Here is a 16,827-nt window from a genome sequence, read left to right as displayed (position 1 = left end):
CTTGGTTTGTCGTTGATAAGTGAAAACACGCAAATTTCCCTTTTGGTTAAGATATAAACAGAAGACATTTGGATGTCATTGCTCCTTTCTGATAAATACCAAGCAAAAAGATAATGAGATTCTAAGGTGATCTCAGAACCATAGCACATGAACCTAATAAAATAGTGATGTGGACTAGTTTGCTAAAAAAAAAAAAAAACAAAACAAAAAAACTAAGAAGAGTGAATGGAGAAACAGTTGTATATTTTCATTATAATGCCTTTAGTGTATTAAGTTTTATGATTTTTTAAAAAAAATTAATGATTATTTATTTTTGAGAGAGAGACAGAGAACACATGGGTGATGGGCAGAGAGAGAGGGAGTATTTGGAGCAGATTCCAGATTCTGAGCTGCCAGCACAGGAGCCCCACGCAGGGCTTGAACTCATGAACGGTGAGATCACGACTTTGAGTCAAAGTCGGATGCTTAACCAACTGAGCCACCCAGGCGCCCCAAATGTGATGACTTTTAAAATATCGTCAACTATACTTATCTAAGGTTTAGCTATCCAAAATCTAAAATTAGCTATCCAAAAACATTAACTATCCAAAAATTTCTCTTTGACACTTGGAATTTCACTTTATTTTTAAGTGCTTTTTATTTACTTTTGAGAGACAGAGCGAGCAGGGGAGGGTCAGAGAGAGAGAGACACAGAATTTGAAACAGGCTCCAGGCTCTGAGCTAGCTGTCAGCACAGAGCCCGACATGGGGCTCGAACCCATGAACCGTGAGATCATGACTTGAACTGAAGTCGAACGCTTAACTGACTGAGCCACCCAGGTACCCCTGGAATTTCACTTTTAATGTAACATTTGTCTTGAAATATTAATGCCTCTAAGATAAGCAAGAAAAAAAATGTAACTAAATTGATTCCAATATTTTGACTGGATTAGCAGGAGGGTCTCTGGCACAGGGATGGGTCAAAAGAAGAAAGCAAGGATTGTTAAAGACAAAATTCACCTCCAGCTTTGACTGGTGGTTGTCCTCTGTGAATAGCAACAAACTGGCTATTGGGTAAGAACCGAGAAGGCCTATCTGATAAGACAAACACTTTCGAAAGCCCTCTCCATGGAGACCAGATAAACCACCACAGGAAACTCACTGGACCTGGAACTGGGTACTTTCCCTTTTCCTTATTTGAGAACCAACAGCTTAGAAAAGAAGTCTCTCCTTCCCCTGTGCCTCCATGTCTTTCTAGAGTGTTTCTCTAGGTTCCAAACAGAGATCCCACTAATGCAATGATAGTTCTTCTACAGGACCTTAATAGTGAAAGATTAGTAAACAGAAACACTCACTTCGCACTTCTTGATGTTCTCTTATAATAAATATTTCAGAAACAAAATAAGAATAGGAATTTAGTTTTTCACTGTAAAACTGCTTCTTATTTAGTAATCCATCTCTTAATCAAATTATGTTAGACACATTGGAAAATAATATATATAATTAGATTTATGGAACAAATCCAATTCTATTTGGGGGTTCAAGTGTCTTTTCTGTTGGTGGTGTTGGTGTCCCAAACATTGTCAAAAAACAATCAATAAAGAAAACTGATTGAATAAAATGCTTGTTCCTAGAGGAAGTAACTAGCTTGAGATTTCTAAATTACAGAGAATAGTCCGTTTTCCCTGTCAAGCCCATTCAAACATGTCATACTCTTTACCGTAATCAAGGCAGTCATCTTAATCCTATACTCTGTTCCAAATTAAGTGCTTAGATTTCATCATCTGTACCACATTGTTGAACAATTACATTATCCTTTATTCCCATTTCACATGTATCTGTAGAATGCATTAGGCAGCCATTCATGTTTCAAAGACTGTTGGCATTCCAATTGCCTCTGGGTTATATCTTACTGGATTCTACTACCTTGTTCTAGGAAATTTAATTTAGCTTTCACAGCTTTGACTGGCTTCTCTTTCTCAATGTTTTTTCAACCTTGATTGTTCTTTTTCTCCTTTGTAAGATCAAAGTCCTATCTCCACTCTGGTACCATTTCCAATTACTTCCCAGGGTTATATAGTTTTCTCAGTTTTTCAGTCATGAGTTTCTTGAGTAATGCTTGGTTGTATGCTCTCTTTCTTCATTTAAAAAAAAAAAGTCGCCAGGTGACAACTCTTTAACGATCAACCTTTTAAAACTATGTAAAGTGTCTTATATTTAACACTGTGCTTTATTCATTTAATGACTTACTCATGCAATATAATTCTCTCCTTTCACCTCTAGCCTTGTTCCTTGTATCTCTTCAACAGTTCCGTGATTTACTAACCTCTAGGTAAATGTCCTACATGCTCTGAAAGATATAGAGTTCTGGTTCTATAATTCTCTATTAGATGAGTCAGAGTCCGCTGGCCATGGTAAATTTTAACTCCACTTATCCTTATGGAACTTCACTGTTAGACTTGGTAGAGATTGCTTAAGAGCATACTTAGTGCCAGTACTTCCAGAATGTATCCTGAAATGGAGACCTGCTACAACACCAAATGAAAACCTTGATACCTGCCAAACACCTGTCCTGTCATATGCACAGCCTAGCTTAACAAGTACAGGAAAATACCCCTAACCAAAGTAATAGAGACTGACAGACTGGGCGTCAGTCCTGGGCAAATGCAATACATTTAAGAATATGTTATTTCAAAATACTGCTGGGATTTTAATGTTACTGGAACCATTAAGCATACATAATCAAATCTTTATATTCGTCTTGTGCAGTATACATGGATCCTCTGGTTCAGGAGAAGTCGATTTAACAGATTCTCCTGATCAAACTATGCGATGCATCCAAGGGTGTGCTAGAGCCTCAAAAGTTGCTCATTGAAGTGTATCGTGCATATATCTTCCCAACAGTAGTTTAAAATCAGCAATGATGAGACTATTTACACCATGGGACTTGACAAACACAATATATCAGAACTTTTTTTTTTCAGAGACATCATTGTTAAACACGTACCAGCACACTACTGGATTCATTTGGCATAATAGCCACCACTAAAAGAAGCCATGTTGATCTAAACCAGAAAGGAGGATGACGAAACATATGAAAGTTTCTATGTCTTGTATGTTGATATTATCATCCTTTCTGGTGACTTTGTGGTGATATGTAAGCCACAGACACATTGAGAGTCCAGGTTGTTGAAATTCCTATAGGCTGACAAAACAATCAGATCTTCCTGGTTCTTTGAGGGCATAATTAAATCGGTTCCACTTTGCTACCTGCAGTTTGCAACTAATGAGCAGAAGAATTATACTATAAGATTTGACTGAATATCAAGATAACATGAATACTTTTCTTTAGTTTGCCAGAAAATTAGCGGCTAGGTTGTCTATCCAACTCATACCACAAAACCAGAAATTCTTTCTACCAAATACACGTCCAATACCAAGCCACTTACTGGACACCTTTGATGCCCAGAGCATACTGCTTGCTGAGATAACCAATTCTATTTCTCCAGCTATGATTGTTAGAAAGTTCTTCTTGATCATGCTCCCATTTAAATCTATCTTTTGACCCTAATTCTGCCGTCTAGGCACACAGAATAAATCCTGTCCCTGTTCTCCAAACGCCAAGTGTTTGAAAGCAGTAGTGATGAATATGCAAATATTTGACAGTAGGTTATGTGGGCTCCATGTGTTTCAATTCTATAGGATTAAACATCTTTAGTTATTTCCATGAATCCTCCCAGGGCATGGATTTCAGACACTGTATCAGCCCGGTTACATTCTCCTGGATATAGTGTTGTTTGTTAATGTCTACCGCAAAATATGATACTTGATCTGGACAGTGTACTCCAGATGGGATCTATCTGGTATATAGGAATATGTTATAATATCCCTTCCCAAGTTGTGAATGCTCTATCCCTGAGTATACACTAAAAGATACAATAGCTTTTTAGACATTGATCAATTTGTTTGTTGATATTAAACTGATAATAAATAAAAGAGCCACAGCAAAAGCAAGCAAACAAACAAAGCCCAGGTAAATTAGGTCAGCTTCATCATACACATCAAAACTTTATACAACGCCAGGGCAAGAATCCTCTTTACTGCTGGACATGACACAGAGAGCGATCAGTGAAGTTTGTTCTTTAATTTGAATAAACCTCATCTTGTCATACTCAAATGTCATAAGCCTACCCTTTAGTCTTCATCCAAGAAATTATTTAAAAATTATATTTAAGACAAAGTCAAGTTCAGGATCTCCTCTCAGAGTAATGATCCTCAAGAGGAAAAGGGGGAGTTTCCCCTTCATCCCACAATGACCTCCACCTGAAACTTGTTGGTGCATGTGCCGCGTCCCTCACTCCCAGCCTCCCTGGTGTCCAAAAGAGCTAAGCATCATTGTAATTAGAGACATTTTCAACTTCTCAGGTAACTAAAAATTGATGTATCCAACCATATTCTTAATAATGAGTTCACATTCTGTCCTTGCATGTAAAGAACATAAAAAGTTTTGTCTAAGAAACTCAGAACTAGATCAGTGGTTTTCCCGCTGTGTTCCAGGGGGTCAGGACTCTGTATCTCACTCCAGCTTTTATCTGTTTTATAGCTTGAGATTTTGCATGGAGTTTAATTTGACAAATGGATATTCTCTCTTTAGTGAACTCAAGCTATGACTCTAGTAGTCACAGCTCTCTTTCTTCAGATGTACAGAATTAGCTTTTTTTTTTTTAACAATTCACTCCCATTTTGATCCTCTTTTGATTCCTTTCCCCATAGCTCTTCACACATTAGACTGAGCAACCACAGCTTCATGCTTTTTCATTGCTCGAGAGCATGAGTGGCCCAGACCTGGAGATGCTTTCATAAAATAGTTGAGTTCTATCTCACTGTCTCCCCATCTCTTTTTATTTATTTTATTTTATTTTAGAGAGAGGGAGAAAGCACAAGCAGAGGAAGGGCAGAGGAAGAGAGAGAATCTTTTTTTTTTTTAGACAGTATTTTTATTTTTTTTATTTTTTTTAATATTTTATTGTCAAATTGTTTTCCATGCAACACCCAGTGCTCTTCCCCTCAAGTGCCCTCCACCATCACCCCCACCTCTCTTCCCCCCCTCCCCCCCAACCCTCAGTTCATTCTCAGCATTCAATAGTCTCTCAAGTTCTGCATCCCTCGAAGAGAGAGAATCTTAAGCAGGTTCCGTTCTCAGCACAGAGCCCTATGTGGAGCTCAATCCCCCAACCCTGGGATCATGACCTGACCTGAAATCAAGACTCAGACACTCAACCAACTGAGCCACCAGGAGCACTCCCCCCCCAATTTCTTTTTTAGATGTTTAATCCTTGCTAACATATATGGTTTCCCTTCTGGTTTGAAGGTTTTCTCCTTGATAGAGACTATGGAATCAGAATAGGAGGTAAATAATTCTTTGTGTCTTTGTATCTACCCTTCCATTTCAACTGTCTATCATTTCCTCCTCCCTGCTACTTCAGTAGCTTGCACATGTATATTGTTGCCCTTCCCACACTATAGCTTATTTATTGCATGGGCATCTCTCCACCAGGCTGGACGCTCTTTAGATGGCAGAACTCTCATACATCTATAAATCCTGATGCCTAGTACAGTGGCTGGCAAAATAGCATAGTGATTAAGTATTCATTCATTCATTCATTAAAAAATATTTCTTTATCGATTACTATGGAACTACAATTAACCAAGTGCTAGGGATACAGTGGTGAACAAAACAGACTTGGTCTCTCTTCTCATCCTTTAAGTGTATTTAGATGGGCAAGTATTTTACTCTATTGGGCTTTGGGAACTATTTCTTCATATTTATCAGTACAAATCAGATTTGCAAAATTAATATGTTTAAATTCTGTCTTTTTTAAAAAAGCTATAGTCCTTTCAATTGTAGAATGAGTCTGGACAAGTTACATAGTGACTCAAAAACTAAATCTCATCGTAATTATCATTCTTGGACAAAGCAAGCAAACGCATACTCACAACCTCAAGTCCTTGACCTTGAGATTCTTCCAATACAAATGTAAGATAAATCTAAACTAAGATAAAGATCATTTAATCAAATCATGAGTTAAGTCGTTACTTATCACCTCTAAAATGACTAAGACAGGAGAACACAGGAGCTACTCTCTAGAAGCCTACAGTTTGTTTACTTTTTGTTCTTTGCTTATGGACCAAGACAGGAAGTGATCCTGTACAAGTCCACTCATCTGGATAATTCGCAGGCCAATAAAAGCACCATGCTCTGTCCCATCTCACACCTTTGAAGCTGTTGTTGTTCAGTAGTTTCAATGAACAATGCTGTTCAATCAGCATTAACTGATATTTCCATCATATCACATAACTACCATTTCACTTAAAAAACTTGTTTTTATTAATGTTTATTTCTTTTTGAGAGAAAGAGAGCACGAGCTGGGGAGAGGTAAAGAGAAAGAGAGAGAGAGGGAGACACCGAACCTGAAGCAGGCTCCAAGCTCTGAGCTGTCAGCCCAGAACCCAATGCGGGGCTCAAACTCATGAACTGTGAGGTCATGACCTGAGCTGAAATCAGATGCTTAACTGACTGAGCCACCCAGGTGCCCCACATAACTACCCTTTCTTTTTTGTGATGGGAACATTTCAGATGTACTCTCAGCAACTTCCAAGTGTGTAACACAGTTTTGTAAGCCACAATCACCATGCTGTCCATTAGATCTCCAAAACGTATTCACCTTTTTTTTAAGCTTATTCGTTTTAAGAGAGCGAGCAAACATGAGTGGGGAAGAGACAGAGAGGGAGGGTGAGAGAGAGAGAGAGAGAGAGAGAGAGAGAGAGAGAGAATCTCAAGCAAGCTCTGTGCTGTTCACATGCACCTGACATGGGGCCCAACCTCACAAACCATAACATCATGCCCTGAGCTGAAATCAAGAGTCAGTCACTTAACTGACTAGGCCACCTTGGTGCCACTGTAATATATGGATTTTTAAAGAGCATTTAAACTCAGTAGATTTGGCCTGGATTTTTTTTTTTTTATTATTTATTTTTGAGAGAAAGAGAGCATGAGCAGGGGAGGGACAGAGAGAGAGGGAGACAAAGAATCTGAGGCAGCTCCAGGCTCTGAGCTGTCAGCACAGAGCCGGATGTGGGGCTTGAAATCACAAACCATGAGATCATGACCTGAGCCAAAGTCAGAAGCTTAACCAACTGAGCCATCAGGTGCCCCTGGCCTGGGTTTTAAAGGAGCAAATGGGCAAGACTGCAAGAGGGGCTGGGGAAGCAGAATATTTCTCAATGTTTACATACCACACCAGAAACTGTGAAAAAGGGGAGAGAAGGCATGAACTTGACTTCTCCAAGGATGACTTGATGACTAGGATGAACTTGAATATCTCCAGTCTTTATGGGAAAAGGCAGAGATGAGGGATGCCTGGGTGGCTCAGTCAGTTAAGCGTCTGACTTCAGCTCAGGTCATAATCTTAGAATTTGTGAGTTCGAGCCTCATGTCGGGCTCTGTGCTGACAGCTCAGAGCCTGGAGCCTGCTTCAGCCTTCTCTCTCTGCCCCTTCCCCACCCACTCACACTCTGTGTCTCTCTCTCTCTCTCTCTCTCTCTCTCTCTCCCTCAAAAATAAACATTAGAAAAAAAATTTTAAAGAAATGGCAGAGATGATAGTGGGGAGGTGAGGAGAAAACCTTGCCAGATCACTTCAACATTAAAATGATATTTTGAAATCTGGATAGTGCCCCCTGTGGGTTCCTAAACAAGAGTGAAAACAGTATGTAGCTCTGTGTGAAGAAGTTTTAGATTTTTAATTGAATTTTTACCTTGCAATGAAATTGTTTATTGTAATTTAAATATATAGGAATAAGAAATGCAGATTATATTTCTAAGGGCACTTATATTTGGAATAAGCATCATCTGTAGTTTGAGATAGCTTTTAAAAAATTTTTAGATTCCAATTGGTAATTCATGTTCCCCTAACGATTTTCACTGATATGTTAGCAGCAATTTATTTTTTTTTTAAATCAAACCCTGTTGATATAAAATGAAGGGGTTTTCATTGTTTTTTTGATGTTGACCAGTTATACAAGGGAACATAAATAAAGAACACAGAGATTACATAGGAAGGAAATGTTAAATGAATCATGTGAACCAAGTCCTGGGCGTTCTCCATGGTGGCGTCAGATCTTGATAAGGTTCAGGTAGGCCAAGAATTAGTGACAACAAATCTAAATGCCGCAAAGATGACAGGATGGGAAAAGTCATGCCTCCTATTTGCTAATACAGCTTTACCTGTCACAGAAGATTGAATATGTGCTAGGCAATTACACACTTGAATTTCTTAGAAAATCAGATCTTCACAGAAGAAAGATGCTTCTGTTAGCAAATACGAATTAACAAAAATGATAGCAGCAATCAATCAGAGTAACATCCTAGTACTGGACATCAGAGAAACATGGAAACAGCTTAACCAAGACATACATAAAGAAATGTAGGGGTGCCTGGGTGGCTCAGTCAATCAAATGTCTGACTTTGGCCCAGGTCATGATCTCACGATGCATGAGTTTGAGTCCCGTATCAGGCTCTGTGCTGACAGCTCAAAGCCTGGAACCTGCTTTGGATTCTGGCTCCCTCTCTGCCCCTCCCTCCCTCCTGCTCTGTCTCTCCCTTTCTCTCACTCAAAAATAAATAAACATTTAAAAAATGTTAAAAAAGAAAAGGAAATAAAAGAAATGCCAACAAAGGAAATGCATTGCAGATCACACTGAGAAACAAAACCCAACAAACGGGAAGACCCATCTTTGCAAGAACATAGATTTAAGCTCTGAATGTTTCAAAAAATGTAATTAGTGGCTTTTGAAATTGCAGTTCAGAGGCCTTTGTAATATACTTTAATACCTACTGCTACTGTGTTGTTTCCTCTGCTTGAGGGCAAAGACCCGTCTCCTGTTTGTTTTGGAGTAACTTGCTCTATGAATGTTGCATGAGAGGAGCAAATAGTTTTAATGAATTTTAACTTGATGAAGGATTGATGTCTTGCAATACAAGTAGTATGTGTCACCGAATGTCACATGATCACACCTGATCGCTTGTTATACAAGTGCTTTGGATTACAAACATGTTTCCGGAATGACTTATGCTCGCAAACCCAGGTTTTACTATATTGTGAGCTTTCCGGTTTGCCATTTTTGATCAATAATAAATATTTTCATCTAAATGTTGGACTTTTTCCTATGAAGACAAAAAAATGATGTCTGATGTCACCAGAGTATTTTAACTGTGTAATAAATGAACAGTTGTTAAGATGAAGAATAGCATGGTAATAATTACAATTAATGAAATGTGTAAAGTAACAAATTTAAAAATTAAAGAATCAAAATAGCCTATATATTGAGAAGAAGCCCTTACAGAACTTCTACATCTATTCCTGTCCTGTCTCTCAGGACACATTTCTTGCTCCTATTCAGAGAAAACGTCGCTTTCTAAATGCTTTTTTTTGAAGGAAACATAAAGTGCTGATATAACAATAAGAAGTGAAATACTGATTCAGGGTTTACTGATGGATGAAATTCATTTAGAAAGGACATATAAATAGAAGCAGAATAGTTATGGGTATAGGAGACATAGCTGTCCACATGAGCTATGATGCAGAAGGTATTGCTTTGGGCACAGGTTCATAAGAACTCCTTTGAGGGCCAAGTTTATTGTTTCAGTTGCCCGTTGGCAAGAGCCTGCCAGCACTGCCCTCTGCTCCTTGTCTTTCTGGTAGCATGCTGACCTGACTGATGACTTCATATCAATCCTTCGTTCTTGGAATGTTCTGTAGAGTGACCATGTTTGGAATCCCAGTAGCTCAGTGCAGCACAATGTTATTTCCTAGTTCATGGTTTTGTTGGTGCCCAACAGACAGAGTCGTCATTTCAAGGACATGTTTGCTGATTTAGGTGTCAGTGGCTTCCACTAAGATGCTATCACCTCTGAACAAGGACACGTTTATTGCCCCATCAGAGCTGCCCATCACGAACTGAGTCTAAAGATAGCGTTCACTGATGGGCCTCTGTAACCTTTGGTCTTTTTCACATCACACTGGCTAAAAACTCAAGCAACTATAGCTCCTTATATTAGGAGGTTAAAAATTCCAATTAAGTCTTCTGTTCCCAGTACCTTTAAAAACCTATCATTTGGATGTTTTCCTTTTTCTTTCCCGTGACTTCTCTAAAGAGAAAAATTAAAGGAAATGATTTGACCCACAAACACTTATGGATTATGGGGACATGATGTTTTATAATAGTTTTAATCTTGGGGCACCTGGGTGGCTCAGTAGGTTAAGCATCTGACTTTGGCTCAGGTCATGATCTCACGGTTTGTGGGTTTGAACCGCACATCGGGCTCTGTGCTAACAGCTCAGAGCCTTGACCCTGCTTCTGATTCTGTGTCTCCCTGTCTCTTTGCCCCTTCTGCTGCTCGCACTCTGTCGGTCTCTCTCTCAAAATTAAACATGAAAAAAATTAGAATAGTTTTATTCTTATCAAGTGTAAAAGTAGGGAGTGGAGACCCTGCCGATGCTGAGTCTATTTGCTGCTTTGTATTTCTAGATGACCAAGAATGGCACAGTGGAATCTGAAGAAGCCAGCACTCTTACAGTGGACGACATTTCTGATGATGATATTGATTTAGACAACACGGAGGTAGACGAGTACTTCTTTCTACAACCCCTGCCAACAAAAAAACGGAGAGCACTGCTGCGGGCCTCTGGGGTGAAAAAGATTGACGTGGAAGAAAAGCATGAGCTGCGCGCCATCCGCCTATCGAGAGAGGACTGTGGCTGTGACTGCCGAGTGTTCTGTGATCCAGAAACGTGTACCTGCAGCCTGGCAGGTATTAAGTGCCAGGTAAGGGCTTGGATTTCAAGGACTCCAAAGATTAGACATTATACACCCCCCGCCATGCGACATATCATGAAGTTTCTCACATACAGAAAAAAAACTTTGGAGCAAGGCAAGACATATGGTTCAAGAGAGCAATACTAATTCAAGGACATTTGTGGGTATACATATGATGCTGGCACATATAAACGACAATGTGAGATCGACTGTAGCTAAGTTGATCTGAATTATTTCCTCCTGGATGCATTTACTGCACTAAGCTTATTGTGGGGTTTCCCAAGCACTCAGAGAGATCGTGACATCTCTGACATTTGAGTTTGTGTTTTCTGATCCATCTGTGTAGTATAAAAGGATGGTGGGTGAGAGGTGGCATACACTGGTGGGAAAATTACAAAACTGAGACTTAAGAAAACCGAGTTCTACTCCTGGCTCTGCTTTTCGCCAGCTTTGTGAAACTGGCGAGTCAGGTAAACTTTCTGGGCTCGCTTTCCTCTTCTCAAAAGTGAAAGGGCTGGACTAGATCAGAGGTTGGCAAACTATAGTTCATGGGCCTAATCTGGCCTGCCACACCTGTTTGTGTTAACATTTTCGTGAAGCCCAGCCATTTTGTGTTTGTTTTGGCGTCGTCCATGACCGCTGTCACATTTTTACAGCAGCGGTGACTAGTTGACAGAGACATTGTACACACAAAGCCTAAGACATTTATTCTCTGGCCCTTTGTTTACAAAAGGAGAGAAAGAAAGAGAGAGAGAAAGAAAGAAGAAAGGAAGGAAAAGGGAGGGAAGGGAAGGAAGGAAAGAAGAAAGGAAGAAAAGGAAGGAAGAGAAAAAGGGAGGGGGAGGGAGGGGGAGGGAAGAAGTGGGGAGGAAGGAAAGAAGAAGGAAGGAAAGGAAAAGAAAAGAAAAGAGACAAGAGTTTACCAACCCCTGGGCTAGACTGTCAAGTCCCCATACATCTGTACCATTGATATCCCATGATTAGTTAGGTATCTTTATTTTATGAGGAAGCTTGGCCTTTGTGATAAGGACAGCCTCTCTGGCAGGCAAAAAGAGGAGTCGTCATCAGCTAAACAGTTACTTGAAGTGGATTTATAGAAAAGAAATTCATGAGTGAGAAAACACAGAGTCTGGCTCTGGCCTCTGCCACCTGTTTTTACTGAATCCGGGATGACTGTGCTGGAGTCCACCTTCTCCTCTGCAGTAAAGGAGATACCCCGCAGCTGGAGGAGGGGCCAGCAGCACCAATTCTTTCTGGGTGCTCTGACCTGCATACAATTGGCAAAGCCTGACAAAATTGGCAAATATCTTGGGAGTGCCCTTGGATTGCTGAGAATTCCACCTATCATTTGAATGACAAGTTTGGTCCAATGACACTCGCTGAACCCAAACACTATAGTGACAAAGTCCACTCTCTCTAATTCAGGGAAATTGATTACCTGAACATCCCTTCCCCTCAAGAAGCTTATAGTCTACTGGAGTGGGGAGTGGCAGGGGAGAGCCAGGACCTAAATGCATGGGTCCACTAGTCACAGTCATGAATGTGCGCAACTGTCACAGCCCTCCAGTCCACATACGTGTACCATGTACCAAGGATTCAAGCAAATGAGAAGAAAAACCAATGAGATCAAATTATCGGGCTGCATGATACTATGTGGTGTCAATCTGGACACCTCAGGTGAAAAAGAGTTCATTTTATAATAAGCAAAAAAGAGGGGGATGGCTAGTATGGAAAATGTCATATAATTTATATTAAAAATAGCAAGTAGGGATGGAGGCAGTAAATTTGTGTTGTTTAAACTGGGCATGTGAGCCGGCATGCACTAGGAGTTAAGGGAGCTTGGAGAAAGAATCGACCTGAAAACCTAGGAGCAAAAATTATAGGATCAAGGGAAGGGAGGGCAGGGGAGGGGAGAATGGAGAAAGAAGAAAGCCCAGGAGGAATCAATGAACTAAAACTCCACACTTAAACAGCCATAACACATTTGTATTTTGAAAATGGGTTTTAAAAGCTACAGGTTCACTGTTATGTTTGAAGTCTTCACTTCCCCTTTGCAAAGGCTCTTTGCAGTTTGATTGTCATTTGCTCAGGCACAAGTGGGATTAAGCAATCCCGGATTCGAAGGGGTTGTTGCCCAGAGGTACCGGATTTTTATTTGGTTTGTAAGAGTTCCATGGGGCTAATCTGTGTTCTTCCTTCCAAGGTGGATCGAATGTCTTTCCCATGTGGCTGCACTAAAGAAGGATGTAGTAACACAGCAGGTAGAATTGAATTTAATCCTATCCGTGTCCGGACTCACTTTTTGCACACAATAATGAAACTTGAACTGGAGAAAAACCGCGAGCAGCAAATCCCCGCGCTGAACGGCTGCCACGGCGAGATAAGCGCCCCCAGCGGCTCCATGGGCCCCGTGGCGCACTCCGTGGAGTACTCCATCGCGGACAACTTCGAGATTGACACGGAGCCCCAGGCCGCCGTGCTGCACCTGCAGTCGGCCGAGGAGCTGGACTGCCAAGGGGAGGAGGAGGAGGAGGAGGAGGAGGAGGACGGCAGCAGCTTCTGCAGCGGCGTCACCGACTCCAGCACCCAGAGCTTGGCGCCCAGCGAGTCCGACGAGGAGGAGGAGGAGGAGGAGGAGGAGGAAGAGGAGGAGGAGGAGGACGACGACGACGAGGAGAAAGGGGACAGCTTCGTGGAAGGTTTGGGGACCCATGCGGAAGTCGTGCCCCTTCCTTCCGTCCTCTGCTATTCCGACGGCACCGCCGTTCACGAAAGCCACGCGAAAAATGCTTCTTTTTATGCCAACTCTTCGACCCTGTATTACCAAATAGACAGCCACATTCCAGGAACGCCTAGCCAGATCGCTGAGAGCTACTCGGAAAGAGATCCCGTGAAGAACGGTACCCTGTCGCTGGTGCCTTACACCATGACGCCGGAGCAGTTTGTGGACTACGCGCGGCAGGCGGAGGAGACCTACGGCCCCTCCCACTACCCCGCGGCCAACCCCTCGGTCATCGTGTGCTGCTCCTCCGCCGACAGCGACAGCGGCGTGCCCTGCAGCAGCCTGTACCCCGAGCACAGGCCCGGGCATCCCCAGGTGGAATTTCACTCGTACTTGAAAGGCCCCTCCCAGGAAGGGTTTGTCTCTACACTGAATGGTGACAGTCACATTGCCGAGCACCCCGCTGAAAGTTCTTTGAGCCTGGCGGAGAAGAGCAGATTGCACGAGGAGTGCATCAAATCCCCCGTGGTCGAGACCGTCCCTGTTTAGTAGCGTAAATTATTCCAGGACCAACTCTTCTTCTCCTCTTTAAAAGCACTGTATTTAATTGGATTTCCTGGGCCCATGGTTGTTTAAACTGAGGACCAAGAAAACCTGGACTGTGGCGAATCTTCCAGACTGTATTTTGTTTTCTCCTTTCCAGCTACACGACCGTGGCGTTGCACAAATACAGTCTCTATGAGGATTTTAAAAGATTTCAGACTGTTTTGATAGAAAATGCTAATTTAAAAAAAAAAAAGCATATCTCACAGTTGCCTACCTGTCAAACTGTGTGAAACCTGCCAAGCTGTGTCGATCAGAGCTCCAAGTTTTGGATTATCGGGCCTGTGCAAGATTGTTAGCTAAGACTGGGAAATAATAAGATTTAGAGTCCTAATTTTCGATAAATCTGAAGATGACGGTGACTTTTTAATGTAAAAGTAATTATTGTAAGACAAAGATTTAATTGTTCCATGTGTATTTTATTTATGGTAGTTAGAAGTCATGTTTTGATGAAAATGAACAGCAGCATGTTCTTTTAAACTGAAGATGCTTAGTTAGTTCCACCGAGCATGCCCACATGGATTGCATCTGGAATCCATTCACGTTTTTATGATCATGACTGATCAGATTTGCAAATACTTTCTTAAGGGTGAAATAGGCCTATTTTTGCTATTTTGGACAAATAAATGAGTCTATATGTGCAGGTCCTTACACAGTTTTCTCTAAAGTTAAGAGTTAGGACAATCCTCTGGTGAGGGTCGAGTTCACTGCCCTCCCTCAGTTGACTCCAGAGATGGAGGTAGAAGGAATTGCCTTTCTTTTTTAAACAGCATCATCTTGGTTCTTAGCTTGGACACAGCACCTTTAAACTCTACTCCCCTACATCAAAATGCACTTTAGTGCCCCTTCATGGTACCTTGTGAGGGGTGGGGACTGAGAACTCTTTGAGATGAAAAATTTAAAAATTTTTTAATCTGTAACTATTATAAGGTTCATAGAAATAATATAGAGGAATCATCCAATGATAACTTTATGAAGGGAAAATGACCTATTTTCCTTCGCCACTCTGAAGACCTAACTCGGTTAAAGCAGAGGAGGCAGAGGAAACCTGGAAGAGACACATCCTCAGCAACCAGCCTTTTCTACAGCGTGATCAATCCATCTCTGCAAAATGAGTATGTAAGGAGATTTCCTTTTAGTGACTAGCCGATTGAAAGGGGGGCCTCTACCCAAATACTCAACTAGGCCTTACTTTTCTGAAGCATTTTGATTTCTCTTGCCTGGGACAATTAGCAGAACAGTCCAGAATGCATTGAATACTTTCTAATACCTCACGTTCTCTTATTAAAGGGGACAGATAGAAATAAAACATGCACTCCCCACCTTTAGATTATCTGCACTTGGTTAGTCGGAGGACTTCTAAGATCCTGTTTTCCTGTACATTGATTTAGGTAACTAAATGGTGTGTTCTACCTTTTTTCCCCCAATGCAATATGACTATTTTTTGACCTTCTGTTGTTACGCCATTTCACATTTGATGCCTCTTTGAAATGTGGACATGCCTTGCTATTCAGTGACTGCATCGCTAATTTTTATGTCTTTTAGACTTAGATGTTTAGAAATATGGATATAAATATATTGTAGATCTCAATTCCTTTAAAAATACTCTTTTATTTAATTGAACTTAAAAATGTTTGATCTAGCGAAAGTCCTCCAATGGAAAAGTTTCTACTAAAACTTGATTTGGGGAAAACATGTTGACTTGGCAGCTCTTCCACTGTGCGGTTGGCTCCTGACCTTTCTCTCCCCCACCACAGGGCCAAATTTATAACCATTAACAGTCACGGTAAAGGAACTTTGGGTTTGTCCTTCAGAAGTAGCCGTAAAGAGGGCAGGGGTATTTGTTTTGAATGATAAGCCCTTTGGGGTTATCATGTTGTCTACAAAGTTACCACTTTTTAGTGCTTGATTTCCAAAATTGTTTCCTTTACCAATACAATCTAGAGAGCACCGGCCCAAAGAAAAATGACAAAAGGCTATTGTTCTTCATTTAGGCATGTGAAAAAAATCGCACGTGCCCTATTTGCTGGACACTAGGAGCCCTTGAAGTATTTATGTGAAGCAGTCAGCTTATTCTTGGAACACAGACTGTGGCAAAAGGGGGGACAGTGACTCTGGGTGGGGCAAAGGTGAAGGGTAGAATGTCAATCCAGTTCCTGAAAGGATAGATATTTAATTTAGTTCAGCTTTTTATTCACAGGAAAGTCAATGCCTACTTGTTTATGTTTGGCCAGGTCTCTGTTTTGTAGCTTCATTTCCAAAACAATGCTTAACCTTGAAACAGGGAAACAAAAAAATCAGAGCTTTCTCCTTATTTTTTCCAATTAGGGTTGAAAGTCACTGTGCACAGAAGGATTAACCTTCCAAGCATGAATGCCATTCCAGATTTACATATATGTATAATTTAACCCCTAAACATCTCCCACAAACCACACATACAAACACTCTCATATAATACAAACACACACACATACACACACGATATATATCACACACTGGAATGAGAGATGTTAGCTGATGGCCAATAATGAATACTGTATGTTTTACCCCCCCTAGAATCTGATTGGGTTTTATGATCTAAAAATAAGGTCTAGAAAAGAGGATGATTTGTAAAGCTAGAGTTTGAAAATGTTGGGTCAAAGTTGC

The 16,827-nt window shown here is 40.9% G+C and overlaps 1 protein-coding gene across 1 annotated transcript in view; it reads left to right on the top strand.

The window, feature by feature from the left end:
* Positions 1–15,755, top strand: part of CSRNP3 (cysteine and serine rich nuclear protein 3) — a 196,868-nt gene extending 181,113 nt beyond the window's left edge. Inside the window, exons 6-7 of the mRNA XM_029932993.1 lie at positions 10,569–10,865; positions 13,060–15,755. Coding sequence (XP_029788853.1) covers positions 10,569–10,865; positions 13,060–14,127 — 1,365 coding nt within the window. The 3' untranslated portion in view covers positions 14,128–15,755. The remainder of the gene's footprint in view (positions 1–10,568; positions 10,866–13,059) is intronic.
* The last annotated feature ends 1,072 nt before the right edge of the window (positions 15,756–16,827 follow it).

Source organism: Suricata suricatta, chromosome 3 (assembly GCF_006229205.1).
Source record: "Suricata suricatta isolate VVHF042 chromosome 3, meerkat_22Aug2017_6uvM2_HiC, whole genome shotgun sequence".
Taxonomy (NCBI): domain Eukaryota; kingdom Metazoa; phylum Chordata; class Mammalia; order Carnivora; family Herpestidae; genus Suricata; species Suricata suricatta.
The sequence above is the reverse complement of the archived record's forward strand: the minus strand, read 5'-3'. Positions and strand labels throughout refer to the sequence as shown.